This window comes from Chenopodium album, chromosome 11, assembly GCF_948465745.1.
Source record: "Chenopodium album chromosome 11, dcCheAlbu1.1, whole genome shotgun sequence".
Classification (NCBI taxonomy): Eukaryota; Viridiplantae; Streptophyta; class Magnoliopsida; order Caryophyllales; family Amaranthaceae; genus Chenopodium; species Chenopodium album.
In genome coordinates this window covers 14,284,299-14,306,854 of record NC_137844.1, presented here as the reverse complement: position 1 = coordinate 14,306,854, position 22,556 = coordinate 14,284,299, and the positions used below count along the sequence as shown (strand labels likewise).

At 33.7% G+C, this 22,556-nt stretch overlaps 2 protein-coding genes across 2 annotated transcripts; both read left to right on the top strand.

The window, feature by feature from the left end:
- The first annotated feature begins 1,820 nt into the window (after nucleotides 1-1,820).
- On the top strand, nucleotides 1,821-12,583 carry LOC145568626 (protein MICRORCHIDIA 7-like). Its single transcript, XM_081628053.1, has 20 exons — nucleotides 1,821-2,280; nucleotides 3,471-3,545; nucleotides 3,681-3,715; nucleotides 3,818-3,896; nucleotides 4,247-4,339; nucleotides 4,438-4,522; nucleotides 5,878-5,953; nucleotides 6,406-6,534; nucleotides 6,906-7,004; nucleotides 7,106-7,207; nucleotides 7,790-7,951; nucleotides 8,033-8,128; nucleotides 8,372-8,423; nucleotides 8,499-8,610; nucleotides 8,692-8,762; nucleotides 9,431-9,984; nucleotides 10,586-10,770; nucleotides 10,992-11,079; nucleotides 11,529-11,651; nucleotides 11,760-12,583. The coding sequence occupies exons 1-20, from the start codon at nucleotides 1,887-1,889 to the stop codon at nucleotides 11,838-11,840; spliced, it is 2,691 nt and encodes an 896-aa protein (XP_081484179.1). The 5' UTR covers nucleotides 1,821-1,886; the 3' UTR covers nucleotides 11,841-12,583.
- A 6,740-nt stretch (nucleotides 12,584-19,323) lies between these two features.
- On the top strand, nucleotides 19,324-22,297 carry LOC145568625 (TPD1 protein homolog 1-like). Its single transcript, XM_081628052.1, has 3 exons — nucleotides 19,324-19,473; nucleotides 19,871-19,963; nucleotides 21,714-22,297. The coding sequence occupies exons 1-3, from the start codon at nucleotides 19,365-19,367 to the stop codon at nucleotides 22,058-22,060; spliced, it is 549 nt and encodes a 182-aa protein (XP_081484178.1). The 5' UTR covers nucleotides 19,324-19,364; the 3' UTR covers nucleotides 22,061-22,297.
- Nucleotides 22,298-22,556: the final 259 nt, after the last annotated feature.

Sequence of the window (22,556 nt, the reverse complement as noted above, 5' to 3'; positions counted from 1 at the left end):
ATCAGTTGGAACTTTAACTTGAGCAGGGGCATCTTTTTCGTTTCCTGGGATGGTAATTTCTTTGATTGTATGTTCCAATCCCTGAGCCTTCAAATTCATTTGGGCATCAACTGTCCATTCAAGATAATTATGTCCAGACAAGTCTAATACGTCAAATTGTCTTTTCATCAAGTCTCCCATTTTAACTACAATCAAATAGGTAATTATTATTAAGCCAATTAAGCAAGTGATAATTAAAGTAATCAAATTGTAATCATAATAATAATCCATTTAAAACATATTTGCTTCTCCCCCTTGGGTTATTATTATGATTTACATAAAGTTAAGCTAAAATTAAACATGATAATTACGTTAGTTAAACAATGACAACAACAATAATAACAATAACAATGATAATAATAACAATAACAATAAATACTACTACTATCACTACATCACCGACAACGACAACAACAATAATAATAATAATAATAATAATAATAATAATAATAATAATAATAATATTAATGACATACATTAATGATAAGACAAAAGAAATATTTATTATAACAAAATGCACTTATAATCTACCTAGAAGACAAAAAAAACTTGAAGTACTACGGAGATTACATGCATGAATTCTCTTTGTCGAAAAACCGAGCGCTACTTATGTAAAATGATGAAAATCATCATTGCCATTAATAAAACTACTAGGGCCATAATTAAAACTAAATATAGTTTTAATTTCCTTAAATCTTCTTCGAAAGTAAAGGGGTGTGGTGGTTGTCGGTTGTCGACGGGGAACATGGTGTATGACCGGTGTAAATGGAGGAAGAAGAAGAGGAGATAATTTGGGTAAAGTTTAAGGAGGGGATAAGGTTTGTATGGTGAAATAAGGGGGTGTAATCCGCCTTTTATAGGGGGGTAAATTATCCGTTTCAGCTTTACACTACTGTAAAAGTATCATACAATGTTCTAGTAGACTGGTAAAATAATCGTAATCAAACTATTAATATTTACAAACGTAAATAAGTATCACACTGGGATGCAAGCCGTAGTGGTCCGAGAACCCTAATCTATTCATGAGGTCAAGGGTTCGAAAACTGAAAGAAACATAAAAGTGTGTAATCTAAAAAATTAAATAAATATAAAGGCTGCATCATTTTTTTCATTTTAGTAATTATGCACAAGTAAGTAAGTATAAACATGATTTGTGTGACCATGAAATTTACTCTATTAACATGCATACAACAAATATTTCCACATGCAAAAGTAATTATATATTACTTTCTATAACCATGCATGAGAGTTACCAAACTAAGTATCATAAATAAGGTATGTATTGATATCCTCATTTTTAATCAACATGGCTAATAATGTGGAGTAATTTTGTGGAGAAATATATTGTGAGTTTCTGGTATAGAGGATCCCATATGGGCAACTATAGAGCATACTCCTCAAAATATATTTTGTGAAGGAAATTGAATCTTTGTAAAAATTGGATAATCGGTATAAGTATACCTGATTGAAGATGGTGCTGATAACGTGTTATGAAATATATAGAAATTAGAGGATTAAGAGAAGAAGGTAATAAGAGAAGTATTACTACTTTTATGTATTACTCTTGGTAATATTTTTGTGCATCATACAAGTGAAATTACATGGCTATTTATAGTAGTAAGAACCACTATTACATTGTGGGCTATAACCTTAGAGGGTGGCAATTAGGGTTGACTACTACATTAAATGCAATGAAGAATTGGAGTGTGGACATTCACACCTTGACTAATTTAATTAACTCTTAACACTTCCCTTTTATTCAATATTTTCTGCTGATCTAAAAATTCAATTCAATTCAACTTCAATTGACTTTCTCTCTCCTCTTTCTTCCACTTTCTCTCTCTTCCATGCAAAAATCTTCCGCCATGGATGTACAAGTCAAGCAAGAATACGAAGTTCTCTTCCAACGAATGCGATACAGAGCCGTCAATGCTGCTACTCCTTCGTCGGTGCCTGCTCCCGTCATTGATCTCAGCGACGACGATGACGCCGGCGATGTTGGTGCCGAGAAAAGAGCTTTGAGTTCCTCTAATGGCGGTTTTCCGGCGAAGAAGCAGAAGGTTGTTGATGGTTTTCTTCCGCCGGGGTTTCTCGATCCTATTCCGCCGTTGCCGGAGTCTTCTTTGCTACTTCCGCCGCCGCCGTTGGCCGCGGTTCCGGTGAGTTCGCAGGGGAGTAAGCAGTTTTGGAAGGCGGGTGATTATGAGGGTGCTCCTTGTGCTAAGTGGGATAATAATACAGGTTTTTTTTCTTCTGGGTTTGATTTAATTTTTTTTTCTTCTTTTTTTTTTTTTTCAGTTGGTTTGTTTTTAGGTTTTTTGTTTCTTGGTGTTGTGTGATTTTTGTTGAAATTTAAGTAAATGTGTTTGAAATTCGTTGCTTGAAGATTTAAAATGTTTTTATTGAAAGTTGATCCTTGTACTGTAATGGGTTTTTGATGGAAGTAACTGGGTTTTTTTTTAATGGCGCGAGAATAATTTTTGTGGTGGTTTAATGAGGATTTGGATGGTAAATTGTGATTTTTGTAGTGATTTATTGTAGATTGAATATTTAGTTTGTGAGTTTTTTACATGAATTGTGGAGGGTTTTCGTTGCAAATTGAGTTTCTCTTATGAACTGGGGAGGGTTTTCGTGAAAGGAGAGAGATAATATGGTTTTGTGATTATTAATACTAGTGTGGAAGATTGAAAACTTGGAAATAAGTGATTCTTTTTGGGCACTGAAATGACTGAATGCTTGTTGAATTATTATACATCTAATTACGGACAATTTAGTTATGGTTATTTTTCGTGAGGTTCTTCGCATAATAGAGAGTTCTTGCTTTGAACATGAATTTTAATAATTCATCTGAAGATTAAATGATTATTTTTCTCTGGAGGGGACTTTTTTTTTAATATTAACACGATTCGTACACCCAATGTGGCTATGTGTGCCTTTTGATGTTTCATAATGGTGTTGGGTTGGTTTCTAAGAAAAGCAGATTGCTGCTTAAAATTTGAATTTGTATACAGAAGGAAGTTCTAATTGGTTATAGCCTCTATACTCAATAGCCATATGCTCAACAAAAGCTCAAGTTCCTCCTATGTTAATTGAGCTACTTGACAGAACAAAGAACCCTTGATGGAGAGCATATTTTATGGATTATAGAGAAGGACATACATTGATGGAGTAAGGGGACAAAACAATGCCCTTCACATTAATGGAGAACATTTATGGATTACCGAGTTACCTGATTGTTCCATTAGACAACTAAATTGTCATGATAGACCTTTACATTTGTAATTTGAACTTTATGCTCTTTTTCTTTCAATTCAGTGCTTTCTGTGATCACTTTTGTCTGGTTTTACAAGTAATAAAAACCTTCACTGTGATTTAACTGCTAATCAATCATTAGCAGGATACGTGTTTTAATTTCTTTTATCATTTTGCAGGTGGAATGGATCATGTTAGGGTTCACCCCAAGTTTCTGCATTCTAATGCAACAAGTCATAAGTGGGCTCTTGGAGGTAAGAACATTCTACATGTTTTATCTGTGGAAGTCCTGTCTTTGCATAATCTCTAAATGTTTGTATTATTATTTTTCTCAATTCTCTCTTTTTTTTTTTATCTAATGAGATTATCGCATTCACTTTTCTGTGTAGCTTTTGCGGAGCTGTTGGACAATTCATTGGATGAGGTACTTGGCCTCTATGTATATGATTAACTATTGAATACATGTCCTATCTAGAGTGTCTACTTTGTCTGCAATGACTAAGGTTCTGATTTTTTTTACTGTTAGGTCTGCAATGGAGCAACATTTGTCAACATAGATATGCTTATAAACAAGAAAGATGGGAATCAAATGTTGCTGATTGAAGGTACTGATTGAACTATTGAAGTGGTAGCATGCCTCTTTGATGCAGTATTGTTATAGGCATTCATGCACTTTCATTTCTATTCACTAATCACTATTCACTTCATGTTCTAACTTCGAATCTATTTGGCCATCATATGCCTCTTACAATGATTAATGAAATCTACTTGGAACTTCTGGGTATAAAATTATCACGACCTCATCTTTTTATGATGAATGATGGCTTTTAGTTGATATACTGAATTCTTATGATGTTGTTTCAACATTATAATCAATGTGGCTATTAAATGCTGAATTGCTATGGACTTAACTATCTCAAACTTCTTCTGAGTTTTTTGGTAACCTTTCATATAGATAATGGTGGTGGGATGGATCCTGATAAAATGCGTCAATGTATGTCCTTGGGGTACTCTGCAAAGAGCAAATTGGCGAATACAATTGGGCAATGTAAGTGATTTTTGCTGTATATATGTTTGTTTTCAGTAAGTGTCTGGCTTTCCTGTTGTGTTGGACTGTTGACATGTTCTTATCTGTTATCTTTCAAGATGGCAATGGTTTCAAGACAAGTACTATGAGGCTTGGAGCTGATGTTATTGTCTTCTCACGCAGCTGTGGAAAAGATGGTAAAAGGTTTGTTTGAAAATTGCAATTTTTTCTCGTAGTGATTTTTGTTTTCTGTGTCACAGTTTGGATTCCCCTATAGATTTTCTACAGAATTACATCTACCAGGACATATGTTGAGCCACTAAGTTACTAAGATTGACTTTATCGATTAAGATATGCTTAAGTCTCGAAACCTATGTTTGACAAGTTTATCCTAGATAAGCATTTTATTGCTTTGTCTCTAATTTTAATGTAGAAATGCAGAAATTATTTTTCATTATGTACACATGGGGATGCTTGTCCTACACAAATATGTCTATTGATTTTCATATAATTTTCATTACTAATTATGCTTCATATGGAACTTGTAGTTGTCTTTCAATTTCATCACTTTTAGACAAGCCACTTGTGAACAACTTGTAAAAATGATGAAAAATGTTTTCAAGTGCAAGGTGAAGAGTGAAGGCTTTAGAAATGCTTATCTATTTAGGGCTTTGTCATGAGCATTTGATTGAGATATACTATTTTTTTGTTGCAACTGTTCTGTATCTCATTTATGACAGCATAATATATCAACCAAGCATTTCCTGTGTACCCTATGTGCATAGATTTGGTTTAGGTTTTAATGATGAATCTCACAACAACATCCCTTAATTCTGCAAATTGGAAAAACTAAGTAAATTACTTATCTGATCCGGAAACCCTATGTGCACATATTTGGTGTAGGTTTTAATGATGAATCTCATAACAACATCCCTTATTTCTGCAAATTGGAAAAATTAAGTAAATTCAATCATCTGATCTGGAATTAAAGTTCCTGATTCTTACACTTGATTTATTGTAAAGAATGTAGTTTTAGAGATGAGTGATTGACTAATATGTTGTATGAATGGGAAAACATAGAAATTTGATTCAAGAGGGTATGAAACTATCCAGTAAGCAGAATTCCTGTTGAGATGGTCATCTTGTGGCAGTTTCTTGCTTTTGGGAAACTCAGTCTGATACTTGTACTAAATGATAAACCTTGTATTCTGCACGCACCCAAGTCTAATGCAAACTGAGGAGATTAGAATGGTGTTGAAATTCGAGTTTTTTTTTTTTTTTTTTTTGACGAATTGTGTGCTCAAATTATGTCTTGATTTCCTACATATTCCTGAAGATTTTGACATGTGCCTCTTCTGACCAACTAAACTGGACAATAAGGATCCATGTAGCGATTTAACCAATTGCTACAATAGGGGCAGAAAGGCTTTTCTTGTTGGTCATTGTCTCCTACATTTTATAATCTCTTTCCTTGTTTGAGCGTGTAAGTATTTATAGTTTCCATCATCTGTATGTCAAATATCTAATAATTTCTGATTTTATGTTCTTGTACATTTCAGCATCACACAAAGCATTGGGTTGCTGTCGTACACATTTTTGAGAAGCACAGGAAAGGAAGACATCGTAGTTCCCATTGTAATGTCGACATACTCCTTCATGTTTTGTTGTGTATAGCATATATATGTTGCTCTTTACTTTAAACATGAAGAATAATATGAGGAAACCACTTCTAAATCTATTGCCTCTATCTCCATTCCCCTTAAGAATGCATTTAATCAATGAATGGGTTTTGGTTTATGGTATAATTGTATATTCTTTGGGGGCCATTTGACCCAACATATAATCAAATAATCAAAGTATCAGTTGCTTTGGTTTCAATAACTTGTTTTGTAACTCTGAGACCTGCTCATGTAGTTGTTGTGGTTCACTGTTTCCTTGCTAGTTCTGAATAACTTGAAATATGCCGTTGACTTTAAACCAGAGTTGATGCTATATATTTTCAATATATAGTTTCTGTTTGTGTGTTTTCTTATAATTATATCTTTTGCACTTTTCTAATCCTGTCTACTTTGCTGTTGGATTCAAAGCTTGACTATGAAATGAGAGAGAGGGAATGGCAGAAGATGATGCGGTCCTCTGCTGATGATTGGACAAGAAATGTTGATACAATGATAAACTGGTCACCGTATTCAAGTGAAACTGAACTCCTCCAACAGGTAATTATTCACTTTTTAGCTGTTGCAAGGTGAATCGTTGGTGGCCATCTTGTATTCTGAATTTTGGCTTTGCTTTTCGAGCTCTCATTCTTCTTGTAAATGGAATTGAGGGTACAGTCTACAGAGCCACAGAGCAGTTTATATCCTCATAGACTCATAATAAAGCATGATATATTTCAAGTATAAAGCTGTAGTTTAATATCTTGTGTTTTCTATCATTTTTATTTCAGACTAACTTTATTCCCTAGTTGTCCGTTAAAATTTTCTAGTTTACCTTAATTCTTAAGGTTCCATGGTTTTTATGTGGTATGAATTTTTTATTTTACATCCTAAACAGCCACTCTTTTTAAAATGACCTTACACTGCTGCAGTTTAATTTAATGAAAGACCATGGTACACGTATAATCATATACAACCTCTGGGAGGATGATCAAGGACTACTGGAACTTGACTTCAACTCTGATCCACATGTAAGTTTGTCATTTATTGAACTCTTTATTTCCCTTGTATTTTGTGCTATTGTCTTTCTTTTTTCCACTTGTAAACAAATATTGATGATGGGAAATGACAGGATATTCAAATTAGGGGTGTCAACAGAGATGAGAAGAGCGTAGAAATGGCAAAGGAATACCCAAATTCTAAACATTTTTTGACTTACAGGCACTCATTAAGGGTAATTGATACTGCTTTTGATGTTTATTTGTTTAATGTTAAAGATTTCAATTACTTGGCAAATCAATGTGAGTTGCTTCGTATGATGTCCAACTTTTTAGATGAATATCTCAGTGATTACTGTAGACTAGGAAGCACGGAGTTTTGAATATGTTTGTATCGTTTCGAGTGAAAGCCTGGACATGGAAGTTAATTGTTAGATAGTTGAAGTGATGATAGATAAAACTTAATTCATATTCTCTGTTACTGCTAATGGTTTTGTTTTTTATGTTCCTCCTCCCACAAGGCCACAAGAGACATAAATTATTGAATGAATGCTTTTGATATTGTGGTTTTTCAATTATTCCGAGAGAGAGAGAGGGGGGGGGGGGGGGGGGGGAGGGGGCAGGTATTCTTGTCTTCAGCTTTTTTTCATGAATACATGGATCAACTCTGTGTACATGGTTCTCTAGATTTTCGCTGTTGCTTGCCCTTCTATTTGATTAATTTTTGCAAATTGTGGAGGTCTGACTGTTGAGTGAGGACATTAGTATTATTTTAGCAGTGTCCCTTTCTAACTATACTCCTGCTTTTCAACCTTCAGAGTTATGCATCAATTCTATACCTCAGACTTCCACCAAGATACCGCATGATTATCCGAGGAAAAGATGTTGAGCACCACAACGTAGTGAACGACATGATGATGAGCCAGGAGGTTACGTACCGTCCCCAGCCTGGTGCTGATGGTGTTCCCAGGAATGCAGATGTAATTATTCACTATCTAATGTTCATCTTTAATTACATTTATTGCTATCTTGCTCATTGCCTCTTGTGTGTCTAATTGTAGATGGTTGCTATTGTCACTATTGGATTTGTGAAAGACGCAACAGCTCATATTGATGTTCAAGGATTTAATGTTTATCATAAGAATCGTTTAATAAAGGTTAGTTACATACTTATATCTCTTTTAGTGCTACCTTCTAGTGTTTTCTTATGTATGGTGTTCATCTTAACCATGGAGACATTATTCGTAACATCTCCTCTCGATTTTGTCGCTTGATACCTCACTTTCATGATTCTGATTTTCACATGTTATGTGGATACTATCATTCCTCGTAGTTTGATTTCCTACATAAACACTTTGCATCTGATATGAGCTTTCTCTTGGATACTTTTGCTGCATTAGCCTTTCTGGAGGGTCTGGAGTGCTGCTGGAAGTGATGGCCGAGGTGTCATAGGTGCTGCTTTTTTGCTTTCATTACTCCTTTATGTTGAATCTAGTTCAACATTCTGAGCCAAAATATGTATTACAGGTGTGCTAGAAGCAAACTTTGTTGAGCCAGCTCATGATAAGCAGGGGTTTGAGCGCACTACAGTTCTTGCCAGACTGGAAAATAAACTGGTGCAAATGCAGAAAAACTATTGGTTCGTTATCTCACCCAACGCTTATTTCTACTTTATTATATTCTTCATCAGATCTAAACGTTGTTATTTTTCTTTGTTTAGGCGCACTTACTGTCATAAGATTGGCTATGCACCTAGAATCAACAAGAAACAAATAGAAGCTGGAGAAAGAGGTATATAATTATCATTAATTACTGAATGAAAGTTAACTTGTGGTGATTATTAGTGGGTTGCTATTTTTCTGTTACTTCTTGACTAGAGTAAAAAAAATTACTTTTTTTAAGTGATCAATCATTTCCATACTTATTTTGTTAATTGGTGTACCGATGTATTCATAAGAATTATCTCTCGTGAGGAGGGGCTCTTAACGTCTCCTTTTTTTTTACTATCTAAAAAAACCATTATAAATAATAAGGTATCAATATGCATCCAATGCTGACAATATTAGATTTTCTGTTTTAAATTTTCAAATTACTCCCTCCATTTCGCATTAGTTGCAACACTAGGCTTCGCTCATAGTTTAAGAAAATTATAGGCTAGGCTTATAATATAAAGTATTGTTAGTAAGAGATAGAAATAATAAAAAAAAAGTAGTGTGGGTGGGGTTGGTAGGAAAGAGAAATAATAAAATATTTATAAAAGTGGGGTTAGTGGGAGAGTGAAATTATAAAATAATGGTGGGTCATTTCCAAATATAGTAGTTGCAACTAATATGAAACGGCCGAAAATAGAAAGTGTTGCAACTAATTCGAAACGGAGGGAGTACATTATATATTATCTTACGGAAAAGGAGTTTGAGTTTTAATATATGTTTTTCATATTCTGAACCGCCAATGGGCAGACTCTTCTCCTGATTACACTCCATCATCATCACGTGCTAAAAGCAAAGGGAGAGGCGTGGATTATGATAAGCTATATTCCCCTCGTACATCTGACAAGCATGGAGGGAATACAGTGGGAAAATATGACAAATATGGAAATGGTCATACATCTGACAAGACTGGAGAGAAAACAGCGACAAAACATATATCAGTGAATGAGAAATATGGAAATGGGCAATTATCTGACAATAGAAAGAAAACTTCGGGAAAACATGTATCAGTGAATGAGAAATATGGGAATGGCCGCACTGCCAGAGATAGAGAAAGTTCTGAAGAGCCATCATCACCGTCTTTGGAAGATACTTCTGAAAATTATGAGCTACCTAGGTTTTTAAGGAAGAGAGTTAATGAAACTAGTCATTCAACATTGAAGACTCCTGAAACTAGTCCTTCGACATTGAAGACTCCTGAAACTAGTCATTCAACATTGAAGACTCCTGACAAAGACCAGTCGGACAAAGACCAGTCAGGAAAAGCTTTTCCTTCCAGAACAACGAGCTGTGCAGTACAACAGGTATATTCACATTTCTGTCAGTATATAATCGATTTGTGCACAGTTCTCTTAGATGCATGCTCACTTAGGAAGAAATAGTTATTGCATGAGCAGATGATTCTTCATGTCAAAAGTAGGCTGTGGCTATGAAGTCATATATGAAAATGGATCAAAGACAGTGTAGCGTGAAAATTTTATCTTTCAAGTTTTCTTTTTTTCGAAATGTTTCTGTTTTACCTAAATGAGGGCGAAAATGGTCTGTCCATGTGCGGTTTGAAAAGGCAAGGTCTTTCCTAGATATCTATCTGGAGTTGGAGCTCTGACTGAAGAATTCTGGAATTCTAAAATTGAGGCATGTCTGAATTGAGTGCTGTTTTACTCAAATATTTGAAAGTGTAATCAATTTGAATTATATACAATGCAAATGTTGCATTGATGAAATTCATGGGTTAGGTTGGTAAAATTAAGGTGGTCATATTAGAGTGAGGTTTGGGTTTCCTTGTTGTCATCATGCCTGCTAGATATCTGAAAGCTAAATTTAATTCAGAGAGTTTCCTTGTTTGGCGTAACAGGTTGAGTTTCTAATGAGTTTCCATCTTTCTTTTTAAATTACTTTTGACAGGAAAAAAGTGCTAATGGTACTATGGATACCACGTCCTCCTCTGATTTGCAAGTTTTGGTTCAGTCAGAAGAGGAGAAAGAAAGATTGCAAGCTTTGGATATGCTGAAGGAGGAGAATCGTATATTGAAAGAGAAGTTGCAAGTTTTGGATGAGTTGAAAGAGGAGAATCGTGTATTGAAAGAAAGGTAGGAAAGTCGGACTGAGCTTGATTCTGATTCCAGACCATCTGTGTTCACTGGTTTCTGCATCAAAACTGTAATGTTGGTGATGAAGCAAGTGAAGAAGAGTTTGAGTCTAAAGTTGAGACATGAAATAGGATAGAGGATCTTTACTGATATACTATGATATGGCATAATGGCATTCAGATACATTTTTTTATGCTTACATTTTTTTTTTTTTTAATTAGGTTGGAGGGGAACAATGGGGAGAAGTTGGATGCTTTGCAACGCAACTTGCAATTTGAAAGAGGCAAATGCAAATCACTTGAGACAAAGGTAGAATCTGTAATACCAACTAGTCACAGCGAACAAATTTCTCAACTCTAGCTGTTCGAATTTGATTCATCTATTCTTTTTATTTTCTAAATTGTTTCTTGCAACTCATTGACTCCTTACTGTATCAACCTCCTTTTCTGAATTCTCCTTTCTGTACTTTGATCTTGAATGCTTTTCTCCCACTCTATTTTACTGAGGAATCAGATGGTTGTAGCCTTGCATGAATCTATGCTTTGCCCCACTTTTGTTCTTGTGACACATGTTACGGTGTCTTTATAATTGGTAAAATGATTATAGTAACAAATCTCAAACCATGCAATAAAAATCACAGTTCCTCTTGTATGACATGATGGTTATTTTATTAGATGCGTTGTCTTGTTTGTAACTGTGGAGCGTCTTTTTTTTTTAAAATAATTTTTTCCCTTAATTTTTAATTCTATGACTAACAGCTCCATGAAGCGGAATGTAAAATTGAGGAGCTCAACAAGGAACAGGAGAGTCTAATTGACATTTTCTCAGAGGAGAGAGACAGACGAGATGTTGAGGAGGAAAATCTGAGAAAAAGACTAAGGGTTTGTTCTTTCACTAATAGATTTATGTCATTGCTTTTTTACAGCATAAAAATAACGGTGCAATATCTGGTGTTGTGAATCTGTTCATTTTATCTTTTTGCCAAGCAGGATGCATCCAACACAATTGAAGAGTTGCGCGGGAGAGTGATGCAACTTGACAACATGAATTCTTCTAATGGAAGGCGTTAGTGTATAGGCTGCAATCATGCAAGTGTGAGGGAGCTGTAGATATGTCCTTGTTGCAACCTTTATTCAGCAATGGCAGTGTACATGGTGGGACTTAGAAGATATGTGTATCACTAATCATCTGGCATGTAAATTTTAGTAGTATATCAGCGTCATTCTTTGTTGTTCTTGCTAACTTACTTGTTCAAGTGGTATTAGGTGGGCAAGTGCCTGAGTTGGGAGGTTTTGTAGGCTTGTATTATACGAGTCCTTTTTTTCTATTTGGCAGTGTGAAAGTAAGTACTGGGCAGGAACAGCTCTCCTCTAGCACAGCTGCATGCCTTGGGCATCAGCATAACTGATAATTCAGTGAAACCATCATCTGTAGCTTTGCTACAGAACATCGTTATCTGTAGTTATAACACCCAGAAGATAGTCTCTACATCATCTACCAGTTATTGTCTGCTTCTTTTCAAACTCTGGACAAACTGGACTCATAAGTTTTGGATTTTCAACTGAACCAAAGAAACCAAGGATTCGAATCTGTGGAGAGAGCTAAGGCCATTCACTTAAATGGTGACTTTGTATTGCATCCATCCTTTAGGATTGAATAGCGCACTAATCCTTTGCTCATAGAAAGGAGAATTATTGTACTGAATGTATGGAATTGTAATTGGATAAATTCCAATAATGTTGTCTTGATGAATGACAGAAATTTCCAGGAAAAACGTGTTAGGAATAACTGGATGATTGACATTGTTACACACATAGATGGGCAATAAGAATGCCATTATTGACACAAACACAATATCTTCAGAGTCCTTCGAGTTTTTAATTTTACCGATCTTTTTACCAAAGACATAATTAACATTGTTGAAGTTAAGAGCTAAACTTGAAATCGCAAGCGAGGGTTGAGATGTTGGTTGATGTTCACAATTGGCTAAGTTAGTCCAGTGTTGGGTGACATTCGTCTCTAACATAGTAACATCTACCAAAGAAGCAAGGGCTAATCTACATTACTAAAACAGAAAAATCTAGAGTTAACCATATAAACTAAAGCATTGAAGTCCATAAGAGCTAGACTAGGATCTAGGTTTCCAGCTTTCCACTAAAATTAGACAAGCATGGTCTAAGACAAACCACATTAATGGCAGGTTTGGTTACCACTTATAAACAATGGTAATGGAATAAACTTGTTTGCAAAGTTAGAAAGAAAATCAATGTAATCAGTTAAGGACGGGTAGGGTCATCTCAAAGTCGAATTATGTTGGATCAATGTTTCTATATTGATTTGAAATTATGAATTTGAATGATCACATATATGTTTGAGTAGGTTTTGAATCAGAAATAAGTTTGGTTTTTCAAGCCAATTCAGGATAGAAAATCAATCACACTTTGTTTAGATAGCAAATAAGGGAGGAAATTAAGGAAGAGGAGGGAAAGCTTAGCTTCATTTCCCCTCCAAATCTCTTCAATTTTGGAGAGATCGTGCTTATTTAAGACTAAAGAGATGAAAAATGGATCTCTCCTCCTTCCCTTTCCTTCCACCAATCTATAGATTTATACTAAAGCAGCGTTTTTTTTTAAGGGAATTTTCTCTCCCAAATTCTACTTTATCTTCCTTTTTTCGTTAGATTTTTGCTAACTACTCCCTCCGTCCCCAAAACTTCGAACCATTTTGGCCTAATTTTAGTCCCAAAATGATCGACCCATTTGCATTAAAATACCCACTAATTTACAACAATATTTGTGCAAAATTAGCTTCCCCATATAAAATTTTGTTTTTCATGTATTTTTAATACTTTATTTCTCTACTTTTTTACAATCCCCATGTAAATTTATCTTTTCAAAATGTTTTTATTTCTTTTTATTTAAGTTTCTTAATAACCGCAAAATCAACCCAAAAGGGTCGAACTTTTGGGGACGGTGGGAGTACTATTTTATTATTTATTATTATTATTATTATTATTATTATTATTATTATTATTATTATTATTATTATTATTATTATTTTATTTTATTTTTTTACACATATTTATTATTGTTATAATTGACTTATGAATATTTTTCTAGAGACTTCTATACTTAAATTTCAATTACCATCAATTTTAAAATGGCTCGGGAAATATCTAGTCATTTACCTTTCTTTAGAGGGAGAATCTAGTCATTTACCTAAACAATTGAAGTTATCCTTCTCCCTTTCTATTATCTTCTTTCCCTTCTATTTCATACTATCCAAACAAATTGTCTATTTATTTAAATTAAGGTCAAGTTTAATTTGGATTTGTATCAGATTCAAGTCAAGTCCAAAGTCTTGTTCAATCAATCCAAACTTGTCATATTGTATACTCTAGTACTTATTAAAGTTTCAATCAAACGTGAACACAAAGGTTTTGGATTAAAGTTGTATATTTGTACTCAAGTTCGAGTTTATATTCAAATTAACTACAATGCTGTGAAATTTTAATTATATACTTAATATAATATAAATAATATGTTGAAATATGTGATTTATATATATACAAATCATAGGGATGAATGTTATTAAATTTATTTCCAAAGTGGTGTAAGTTTGAGAATATTTGAAAAAATAACTCGTCGATGAATCTTGTTATGTCTGAATAAGTACAGTATTAATCTTGTGGATGACCAGATAACTTAATTGGTTAAAAAATTAAGGGGTGGTGCTTAAGACCTATAATCAAATCACGTTTACATAATTTGTCATTGTGGCTCTGGCCAATTCAATAATCTAATTGCTAAAAATTATTAGTTATTATTCCTCGATGTATTTTAGGTTATGTTTTGTAAAATTTGCCTATGTAAGAATCTAAGATTGATGTTTGTTTAGACCACATGGATTTAGTCGTTTTTTGTTTATATTTATTTTATAAGTTTATTACAAAGTATTTATATTTAGAAAACATGGAATCTAATAATCCTACCTTTAGTGGGTCTTCTATAAACAATTCCACCTTTTGAAATTCCAGAAACAATCCCCTCTTTGACCCCCATCTTTCACTAACTATCTTTTTAATTTTTTATCTTGGGCCACCAATTCACCACCATAACATAATGCATGATCTGTGCACCAGGGTGCACCATGCGCATGGTGCACCTGGTTAAACAAAAAAAAAAAAAAGGCTGAAAGAACATTTAGATGTTTGAAAAAGAACATTTAGGTGTTTGAAAAAAAACATGCATTTAAAGAACATAAAGACATTACAAAAAGAACGTGTTAAAAATTTTATTGGAATTTCATGAAAAATTACACATTAACGGAAAAAATCTTTACCAAGGATATCATTTCCCTAAAAAAAGTTTTGTCTCCAAAAATTCAATTTTCCATAATAATTTTAGTTTCTCTTTCTAAAATTATTTTCAGCTAAAAATAATTTAAGATTTCATTTTCAAATAAAATTCAAAAATAACATATGTTAAAAGAACATAAGTTATAATATAAAGAACATATAATTCATAACTAAAGAACACACTGATGAAATTCAAAGAACATACGATAATAAATAAAATAAAAAAAATTAATACTTCGTATGATATATGATAAAAAAAAAATAGAAATTGTGCGTCACTCATCACCCCAAAGAACATTTGAGCCAAATTCAAATAACATACTTTGTATTATTGAAACCCAAAAAACATGTTGAATCAACATATATATTATGGTATGTTCTTTCTATAGCATAAAAAAGGACATATTATCAAACATATATAGGTATGTTCTTTGTCAAATATAAATATGTTCTTTATCAAACAACAATATGTTCTTCCCGTCTTCTGGGTGTATGGTGCACCCTGGTGTATTGTCCTATTTTCACCATAACACCACCTGAATTGCAACCCTTCCATGGTCGCCCTCACCCCTACCCACCACGAATCTCTCTAGCCACATCGGAAAACCCTTTAACCACCCTGAAAAACCCCACCCAACCTCGAAAAAAACCACCCAACGGGGAAAAAACTCAACCCCAAGCCACAAAAAACACCACCCGGCCTCGAAAAACATCACTTAGCCCCGATAATGAAGCCCTAGCCTCAAAAACCTCCACCCCCAGCCCCAAAAAACCCCACCTAGCCCTCAAAACTCAACCGCCAGCCTCGAAAACACTCGAAACTACCCCTAAAACCCCCACCACGAAAATCTTTTATCGGGAATCCCACACCCCTCTCTCCGCCGCTCCCCACTCCCTAGTTGCCGATTTTTGGTCGCAAGGACACCTAGATTGGGTGTTCGAATTATATTAATGTTGAACTCCGGGATTGTGCAAAATTGATGGTCGTGGATGGGGTGTGTGACTGGTGGTGTTTTCGGGGGGGGCTTAAGGGTGGTGGTTTCAGGGGTTGGGTTTTAGCACCTTGGAGGGGTAGGTTGGTTGCCGGGAAAAGCAAGGGCGGGGATGGGGAGAGGAGTGCAGTGGCGGGGCTGGGGTTTTGGTTTTTTATTTTTATTTTTATGTTTAATTATTAAAAATTAGACTAAACCTATTAAAATCCGACACGTGTTTTATAACTTAAGAAAACTGGTTACCAAAACAATTCAACCAGTCAGGGATTGTTAATGGAAGATGGGGTCAAAAGTGGGATTGTTTATAGTATTTCAAAAAATGAGATTGTTTATGAAAAACCGACTAAAGGTGGAATTATTAGATTCCATTTTACTTTTTGTTTATTTTTTATTTTTTATAAAATAGTGTAAAAGTTTATAATTTTATTTTCTAAAATATATGGATGTGGTTGCAGGTGGGGCGAGACAGGAATGAAGTGGGGCAGGTGAGGTGGGACGGGTATGAAGTAGGGTAGGTGAGGTGGGACAGGGATTGGGTTGGTACAACTTAAAATCCACCTCGCCCCATCATTCATGACGGGTATATTTTATTTTTATCTACATCTTCGCCCCACCACCTGTCAAACTGAAACCCATCCTCGCCCTAGTCTCATACTTGATCCACCGGCCCATTGATAACCCTAATTAAGCAATAATATTTCAGCCCATTATGGACCCGGCTTGACCCGAAGCTTTGACTCAAAATGGATCAAAATTTTGAAACAGGGAAGTAAGCTATGCCCTATTTCTTGTGGTGAATTTTGCACCATATATACTTTATTTGTCCCATGTCTTACTTTTTCTAAGTGCTAACATATTGAGCATTTTTTTTTTCATTTTTTGAGGGGGGGGGGGGGGGGGGGGGAAATCAAAAAAAAAAAAATCTAATCTTCTTTATTTTTTTTCCCCTTAAATTATACCCTAATTGATCCACGCACATAAAAAGAAAAAAAAAATAAATAAATAAAATAAAAAAATGAAAAGAAAAGAATGATATCCATATATATACTAAAATAACAACTGCTAATGTTATCATTGTCTACGTGTCACTTTTTTATTTAATTTTTTGCCTCCAAAATACAAGGATGATGTTATTATTTTTTTTTTTCCCTTTTAAGCTACCATATTTAACAATAGCTTTGAAAATATATTCCATTTGAATTTAGTTACCATATAGATTAATTTTTTTTTTCCTTTTTAAGCTACCATATAAATTTTAAATTTTGGGTTTTCAACACATATTATGCTATTTAGTTATTTACGAATTGTTAACAATAGTTAATAATATAATTTAATTGAAACTTCTTAATTAAATATGAAAATTATGCACTTTCGAAAATTGTATATTCATATTTAATTAGAAATTAGTTAGGAAAAATGAGGAAGTTATTTTCTTTCAATATGTGTTAAAAGTCTATAATTTAATTCTTATTTTAAAATTGTCCATAACACGGGGTTAATCTAGTTGTACCATGGAAAAAATACCAATAAAGTATGCATATACGAAGTATGTTTTTAAGAAATCAATCTACACCTTCTATTGTCCTCCATGATTTTACACTATATTACGGAGTAGAAGGTAAGGGCTAAGGGGAGTATCATGTTATTACTACGAAATTAGATTTTAAGCTATGTAAGACAAAAAAAAATTTAAAATGTATTTTAAATATGCTAATAGTCGACCACAATTGTCAAGTTAATGTTAATTATGCTAGCTCGTAGAAATTTGGATTGACCTCGGAAAATTTACAAGTCTTGTTGGCTTATTAATATCTTTAATTGTTGAAACACATTCTTTTTTATTAATCAACATGTGATATTGATATAAATTTAAAGGTAGTATTTCATGTCATTCTATAAGATATATATGTACCATACCTAATCAATCCTTATATTCAGTATTTATGTCAAATATCACCAAACATTAGATTTGAGTTATGATCCCATCGTTTCAAAATGAGTCCTTCAATTTGATCGATATTTACATATATATATATATATATATATGTATATTAACACGAAACTTTGACAATTAACACAGTAAAAATAATTGTGTAAATTAGAGAAACATATGAAGTATTAACATAGATTTTTTTTCCCCTTCCCTTTTCTAATACAAGTATACATATAAAGGTTGCACCTATGTCATCATATGTGATTATACATTTACACTACTACATCAACACAATCAATGAGAAGCAAATCATACTAAAAACAGCAATAAACCCAGAACAAAACCACGTGCAACATCAATTAATTGACTAAAATATGATCATTAACTAAATTCTATCCCTAACTAAATTGAATAATTTTTTGAACAAATTAAATTAATAAGTAAATAAACATGCATTCTCCTATTTTGACATTCCCCTCATCATTTGATTTTGTTGGTTGTGCGCGTGTCACTTTTCCCCCAATCGTGTGTAAAATCACATTTCAACATTCCCTCCATAACACAACCCTCCACCCCAGCTCACCCCCACCTTTCCACTCTCACTCACTTTCTCTCTCTAAACTCCATTAATGGCTTCCTAGAATTTTCTCTCTCTAAAACCCACCATTTTTTCTCTCTGTAAACCTTGTCGCATTTTCTGCTACTGCTGCTGCCTCAACACTTTCTCTCTTATCGTCTGCGCCTTTTGTCTGGGTAAATTTTCTCTCTCTAACTATCACAATTTCACTCAACTTTTTTTGTTTCTGAAGCTTTTGCTAAGTTTAGACATGGCAGAATCAAATTTCTGCGCTCTATAATGCTTCCATTTCTACTTTTTTTGTTGAGTTTTTTTCAAATAAAATCTGGTCGAAATCCCAAATTTCTCTCATCTAGGGTTTCGTGAAGTTTCTGTTTTGGTTGATTCGTAATACGATGCATATTTTCGATGCATTTTCTCTCTCTTACCTTTTCCAAAAATACGCCGTCGATTTAGAGATCTTCAGGAAGTCAAATCCTATTCTTCTACAGTAATTTTTGTTGTTTGATGTGATTTTTCTGACGCTTTTTTCAATTATTTATTACTCTTCACATTAAATAATCTAATAAATACTCCATTGTTTCATTTTTTCGAGGTTTCATATACTTTTGTTCTCTCTCCAGTTTCTTCTTCAGCAAGCTCTCATTTCTGAAGGTCACTTTTGCTGAGTTAACTCGCTCCGAGTTGTTACGTTCACTCGATTGTTCGTTGATTTTTGCGACCATTTTCACGGCGATGTGTACGTCGACGAGTACGCCTTCTTCGGGTGGTTTGTGGCGGAGAATCGCGGTAGTTACGACGGCTTTTTCGTTGCTGTTGTTCCTCATTTTACTATTTCACACTGGTACACATTATCAACTTTTTTCTTAAAATTATTGAATCTTCTTTACTTTATTTATCCGAAATTTCATTTCGAAAATTTCTGTCATTTTTTATCTCAAAAAATTGCGTTAATAATATTATGAAGCATCCTGATTTTTTAATTTTTTTTTTATTTTTAAGACGTTTGTTTTTTATTTTTTGTAAATAATCTGTAAATTTTTTTAAGTGCAAAAGTAGAATAATCTGTAGTTGTTTTCCTCACAAATTTCATTTCAAAATAAAATTTCTCCATTTTTTTTTATTAATTTCGAAAAATAACGAAGAAATTTATTTTTGTCGATTGAAGTTACAGCTAGACAACAATGGCGGTCCATAACATTTTATTAATAATTTTTTGTTATTATTTTTTTGATTTACAGGGAAGAAAATCAATATCAATGGTTTTCATATGAAGAGGTTGATTTCATCCGCCATTAACGACGTTCTTCCATCTCCTCACCGGAAACTTCTAGGTAGTTTCTCTCTCTACACTTTCTCTCTCTTACCCTCTGTTTGTGCGTACTTTTTCGGGAAATTGTGTAATGGCGATGTGTAGTGGAAACGCATATGAACAGAGGTAAAGGGGGGTGTACTAGTACTATTACTGTTAAGATTGAGTACAATATTATTTTTTTGTCTTTGTTAGAATTTTTGTCACATTGAAATTATTTTTATTTTGAGGATGAATTTATGGGTTTATTTTATGTTAACTTGCACCTGGTTGAATTGGATTGGGTTAAATGCTAAAATGCTGTAATTTTTCCTGTTCATATATTTAATTTTGGTATGGTTTTTGAGAGACAAATATTCGGTAGGGGACCACGTGAAGTGGTATTTTTTTGGGTAATTCTGAAATTTGTCATTTCAGGGTATTTTGTTTTAATGGCAAATTTGTTGGTTATGCGCATGTTTAGCAATTTACGAGTAACTAATTAGGAGTTCTCACTAAATTATGATGTAACCCACTTTTGAATAGAACTTGGTTTTGTAGAATTAAAGAACTTTATTTGAGTACATTACTCACTTGTTTCTAAATGTTGTTCTTACTTTGATGTTGCTATAGATAGAGGGGAGTAGTTAGACTTTTGATTTTTGATTTTGTCTTGATAATTGCAGTCAAGTTTAATTGGTTAGATTGTATTAATTGATTAATTCTTAATTAGATCTTTGTTTTTTGTATATCCATGTAGGCTAAGGTAAATTTGGTCTTGGGTTGTTTTTTTTTTTTTTTTGAAGACTAGTGACTTTCTATTTGAATTTTGATCTTGTCTCGTATTTTTTGTAATTGTAGTCAAGTTTAAATTTGCTAGATTGTACTAATTTTTTTTTTTTTTTGAAACCTGCTAGATTGTACTAATTGATTGGTTCTTAATTGGATGTTTGTTTTTTGTATATCCGTTTAAGATAGTGTAAATTTGGACTTTGGGTTTAAGATACAATGACTTGTGATTTTCGATTTGAATTTTGATTGTCTCGTGTTTTTGATGATTGTAGTCAAGGAAAAAGCTGCCAATAAAAAGAAATAAAAAAATCTTAATTGGTTGGATTGTACTAATTGATTGGTTCTTTATTGGATCTTTGTTTTTCTTATGTCCATTTAAGCTAGTGTAAATTTGGACTTTGGGTTTAAGATACAATGACTTGTATTATTCAGTTTATGTACAAGTTATAGTGGTGGTCAGTCACCTACAATAGTGCAATTGCTCCCCTAATTGATACAATTTCTTAGGATCTGGTTAATGTCTGATTTGAATGAGATTGTATATTTTTTATTAATTCGATTTCAGGCTCCAATTATTATGCTATTTGAATGACATTATTTCATTGCTCTAGTTGGTGCTTGGTAAGTTGGTGGTACTACGGAATCTGAATCCATGAATTGAAAATGATTTTAGCAAACCATAAATTGGGGAATAATAATGTTGTGATAAGCAGTCTATAGTTGTCGCATAAAAGATAAACCATAATGTAGGGGACCTTACTAAATTCACTTATTCTATGATGTTTGCTTTTAGGTAATTATTTATGCTTGCCCCTGCCCCTTTCCAATAACCTCATTCATACTAAAAAAAAGTTAATTTTGTCTCCAATAATCCAAATGCATTCTATTTTCTATTAACATCAGTATGTTCTTTGCTTAAATGGGTGTTGTTTTTCTTCCTAAAAGTTGATTACATTCTCACTCTTTATTCACCCTGTGTTTTTGTTTCTAAATTTGGGCAGCACCGAGCGTTGAGCTAAATCGGTTTTGGGATGATACCAACAAGTGCTCCGAGTCTGATCTTTCCGTTGGCCAAATACCCAGTGCACCATTGCCCTCGGGTATACCCACTTACACCGTTGAGATCGTGAATGTGTGCTCCTCTGGTTGTGACATCGCCCACATTCATCTCCGTTGTGGTTGGTTCAGCTCTGCCTTCCCCGTCGACCCAGCTCTCTTCAGGCGTATTTGTTTTGATGATTGTGTCGTCAATGCTGGCAGAATTCTAGGGAATGGGGAGTCGTTTACCTTCCAGTATGCCAATACCTACAGCTACCCCCTTTCTATTTCATCCATGAGTTGCTTATAGATAATTAGATACTCAATAGCAATTAGTCTTTTTTTTATTTTTTTGCCTAACGGAGTAGTACTAATGTTGTCTACAATTAGGCTTGGCTTAGGCTAACTAAAGAACACCCAGCAATTATATGAAGCAACGAAGCCATACTTGTGACTCGCAAGCTCGTGCCTTGTATAATTGTTGGGTGTTGATTTGCCTTCCTTTGTGGGTAGTTTTTCATATAATTCTTGGTATACATGAGGCTTAGAGAGAATTAGTATTGATTTTGGTAGGGAATTTTGTGATGTAATTAGTCTTAAAGTTCAAGTCTCTACCTTGGGCAATTTTTTGTGGGGGGTATATATAGATGTATATACAAGTAATTCTCGTAGTGCAGTTTTTGCTAGTACGTTTTTTTTATACTAAAAGCCTAAAAGATAAAAATATGAATTGTTCACATTACTGATATCCTACACTCTTACTCGTACATTGTATTAGAATCTTGACCTGTTTTCGGACTTGGTTG

Coding starts and splice junctions, on each gene's coding strand:
- LOC145568626 (XM_081628053.1), top strand. CDS start 1,887: ATGCAAAAATCTTCCGCCATGGATGTACAAGTCAAGCAAGAATACGAA. Junction 3,897..4,246: donor TCAAATGTTGCTGATTGAAG/GTACTGATTGAA, acceptor CCTTTCATATAG/ATAATGGTGGTGGGATGGAT. Junction 11,652..11,759: donor ATCTGAGAAAAAGACTAAGG/GTTTGTTCTTTC, acceptor TTTGCCAAGCAG/GATGCATCCAACACAATTGA.
- LOC145568625 (XM_081628052.1), top strand. CDS start 19,365: ATGTGTACGTCGACGAGTACGCCTTCTTCGGGTGGTTTGTGGCGGAGA. Junction 19,474..19,870: donor CATTTTACTATTTCACACTG/GTACACATTATC, acceptor TTTGATTTACAG/GGAAGAAAATCAATATCAAT. Junction 19,964..21,713: donor TCCTCACCGGAAACTTCTAG/GTAGTTTCTCTC, acceptor AAATTTGGGCAG/CACCGAGCGTTGAGCTAAAT.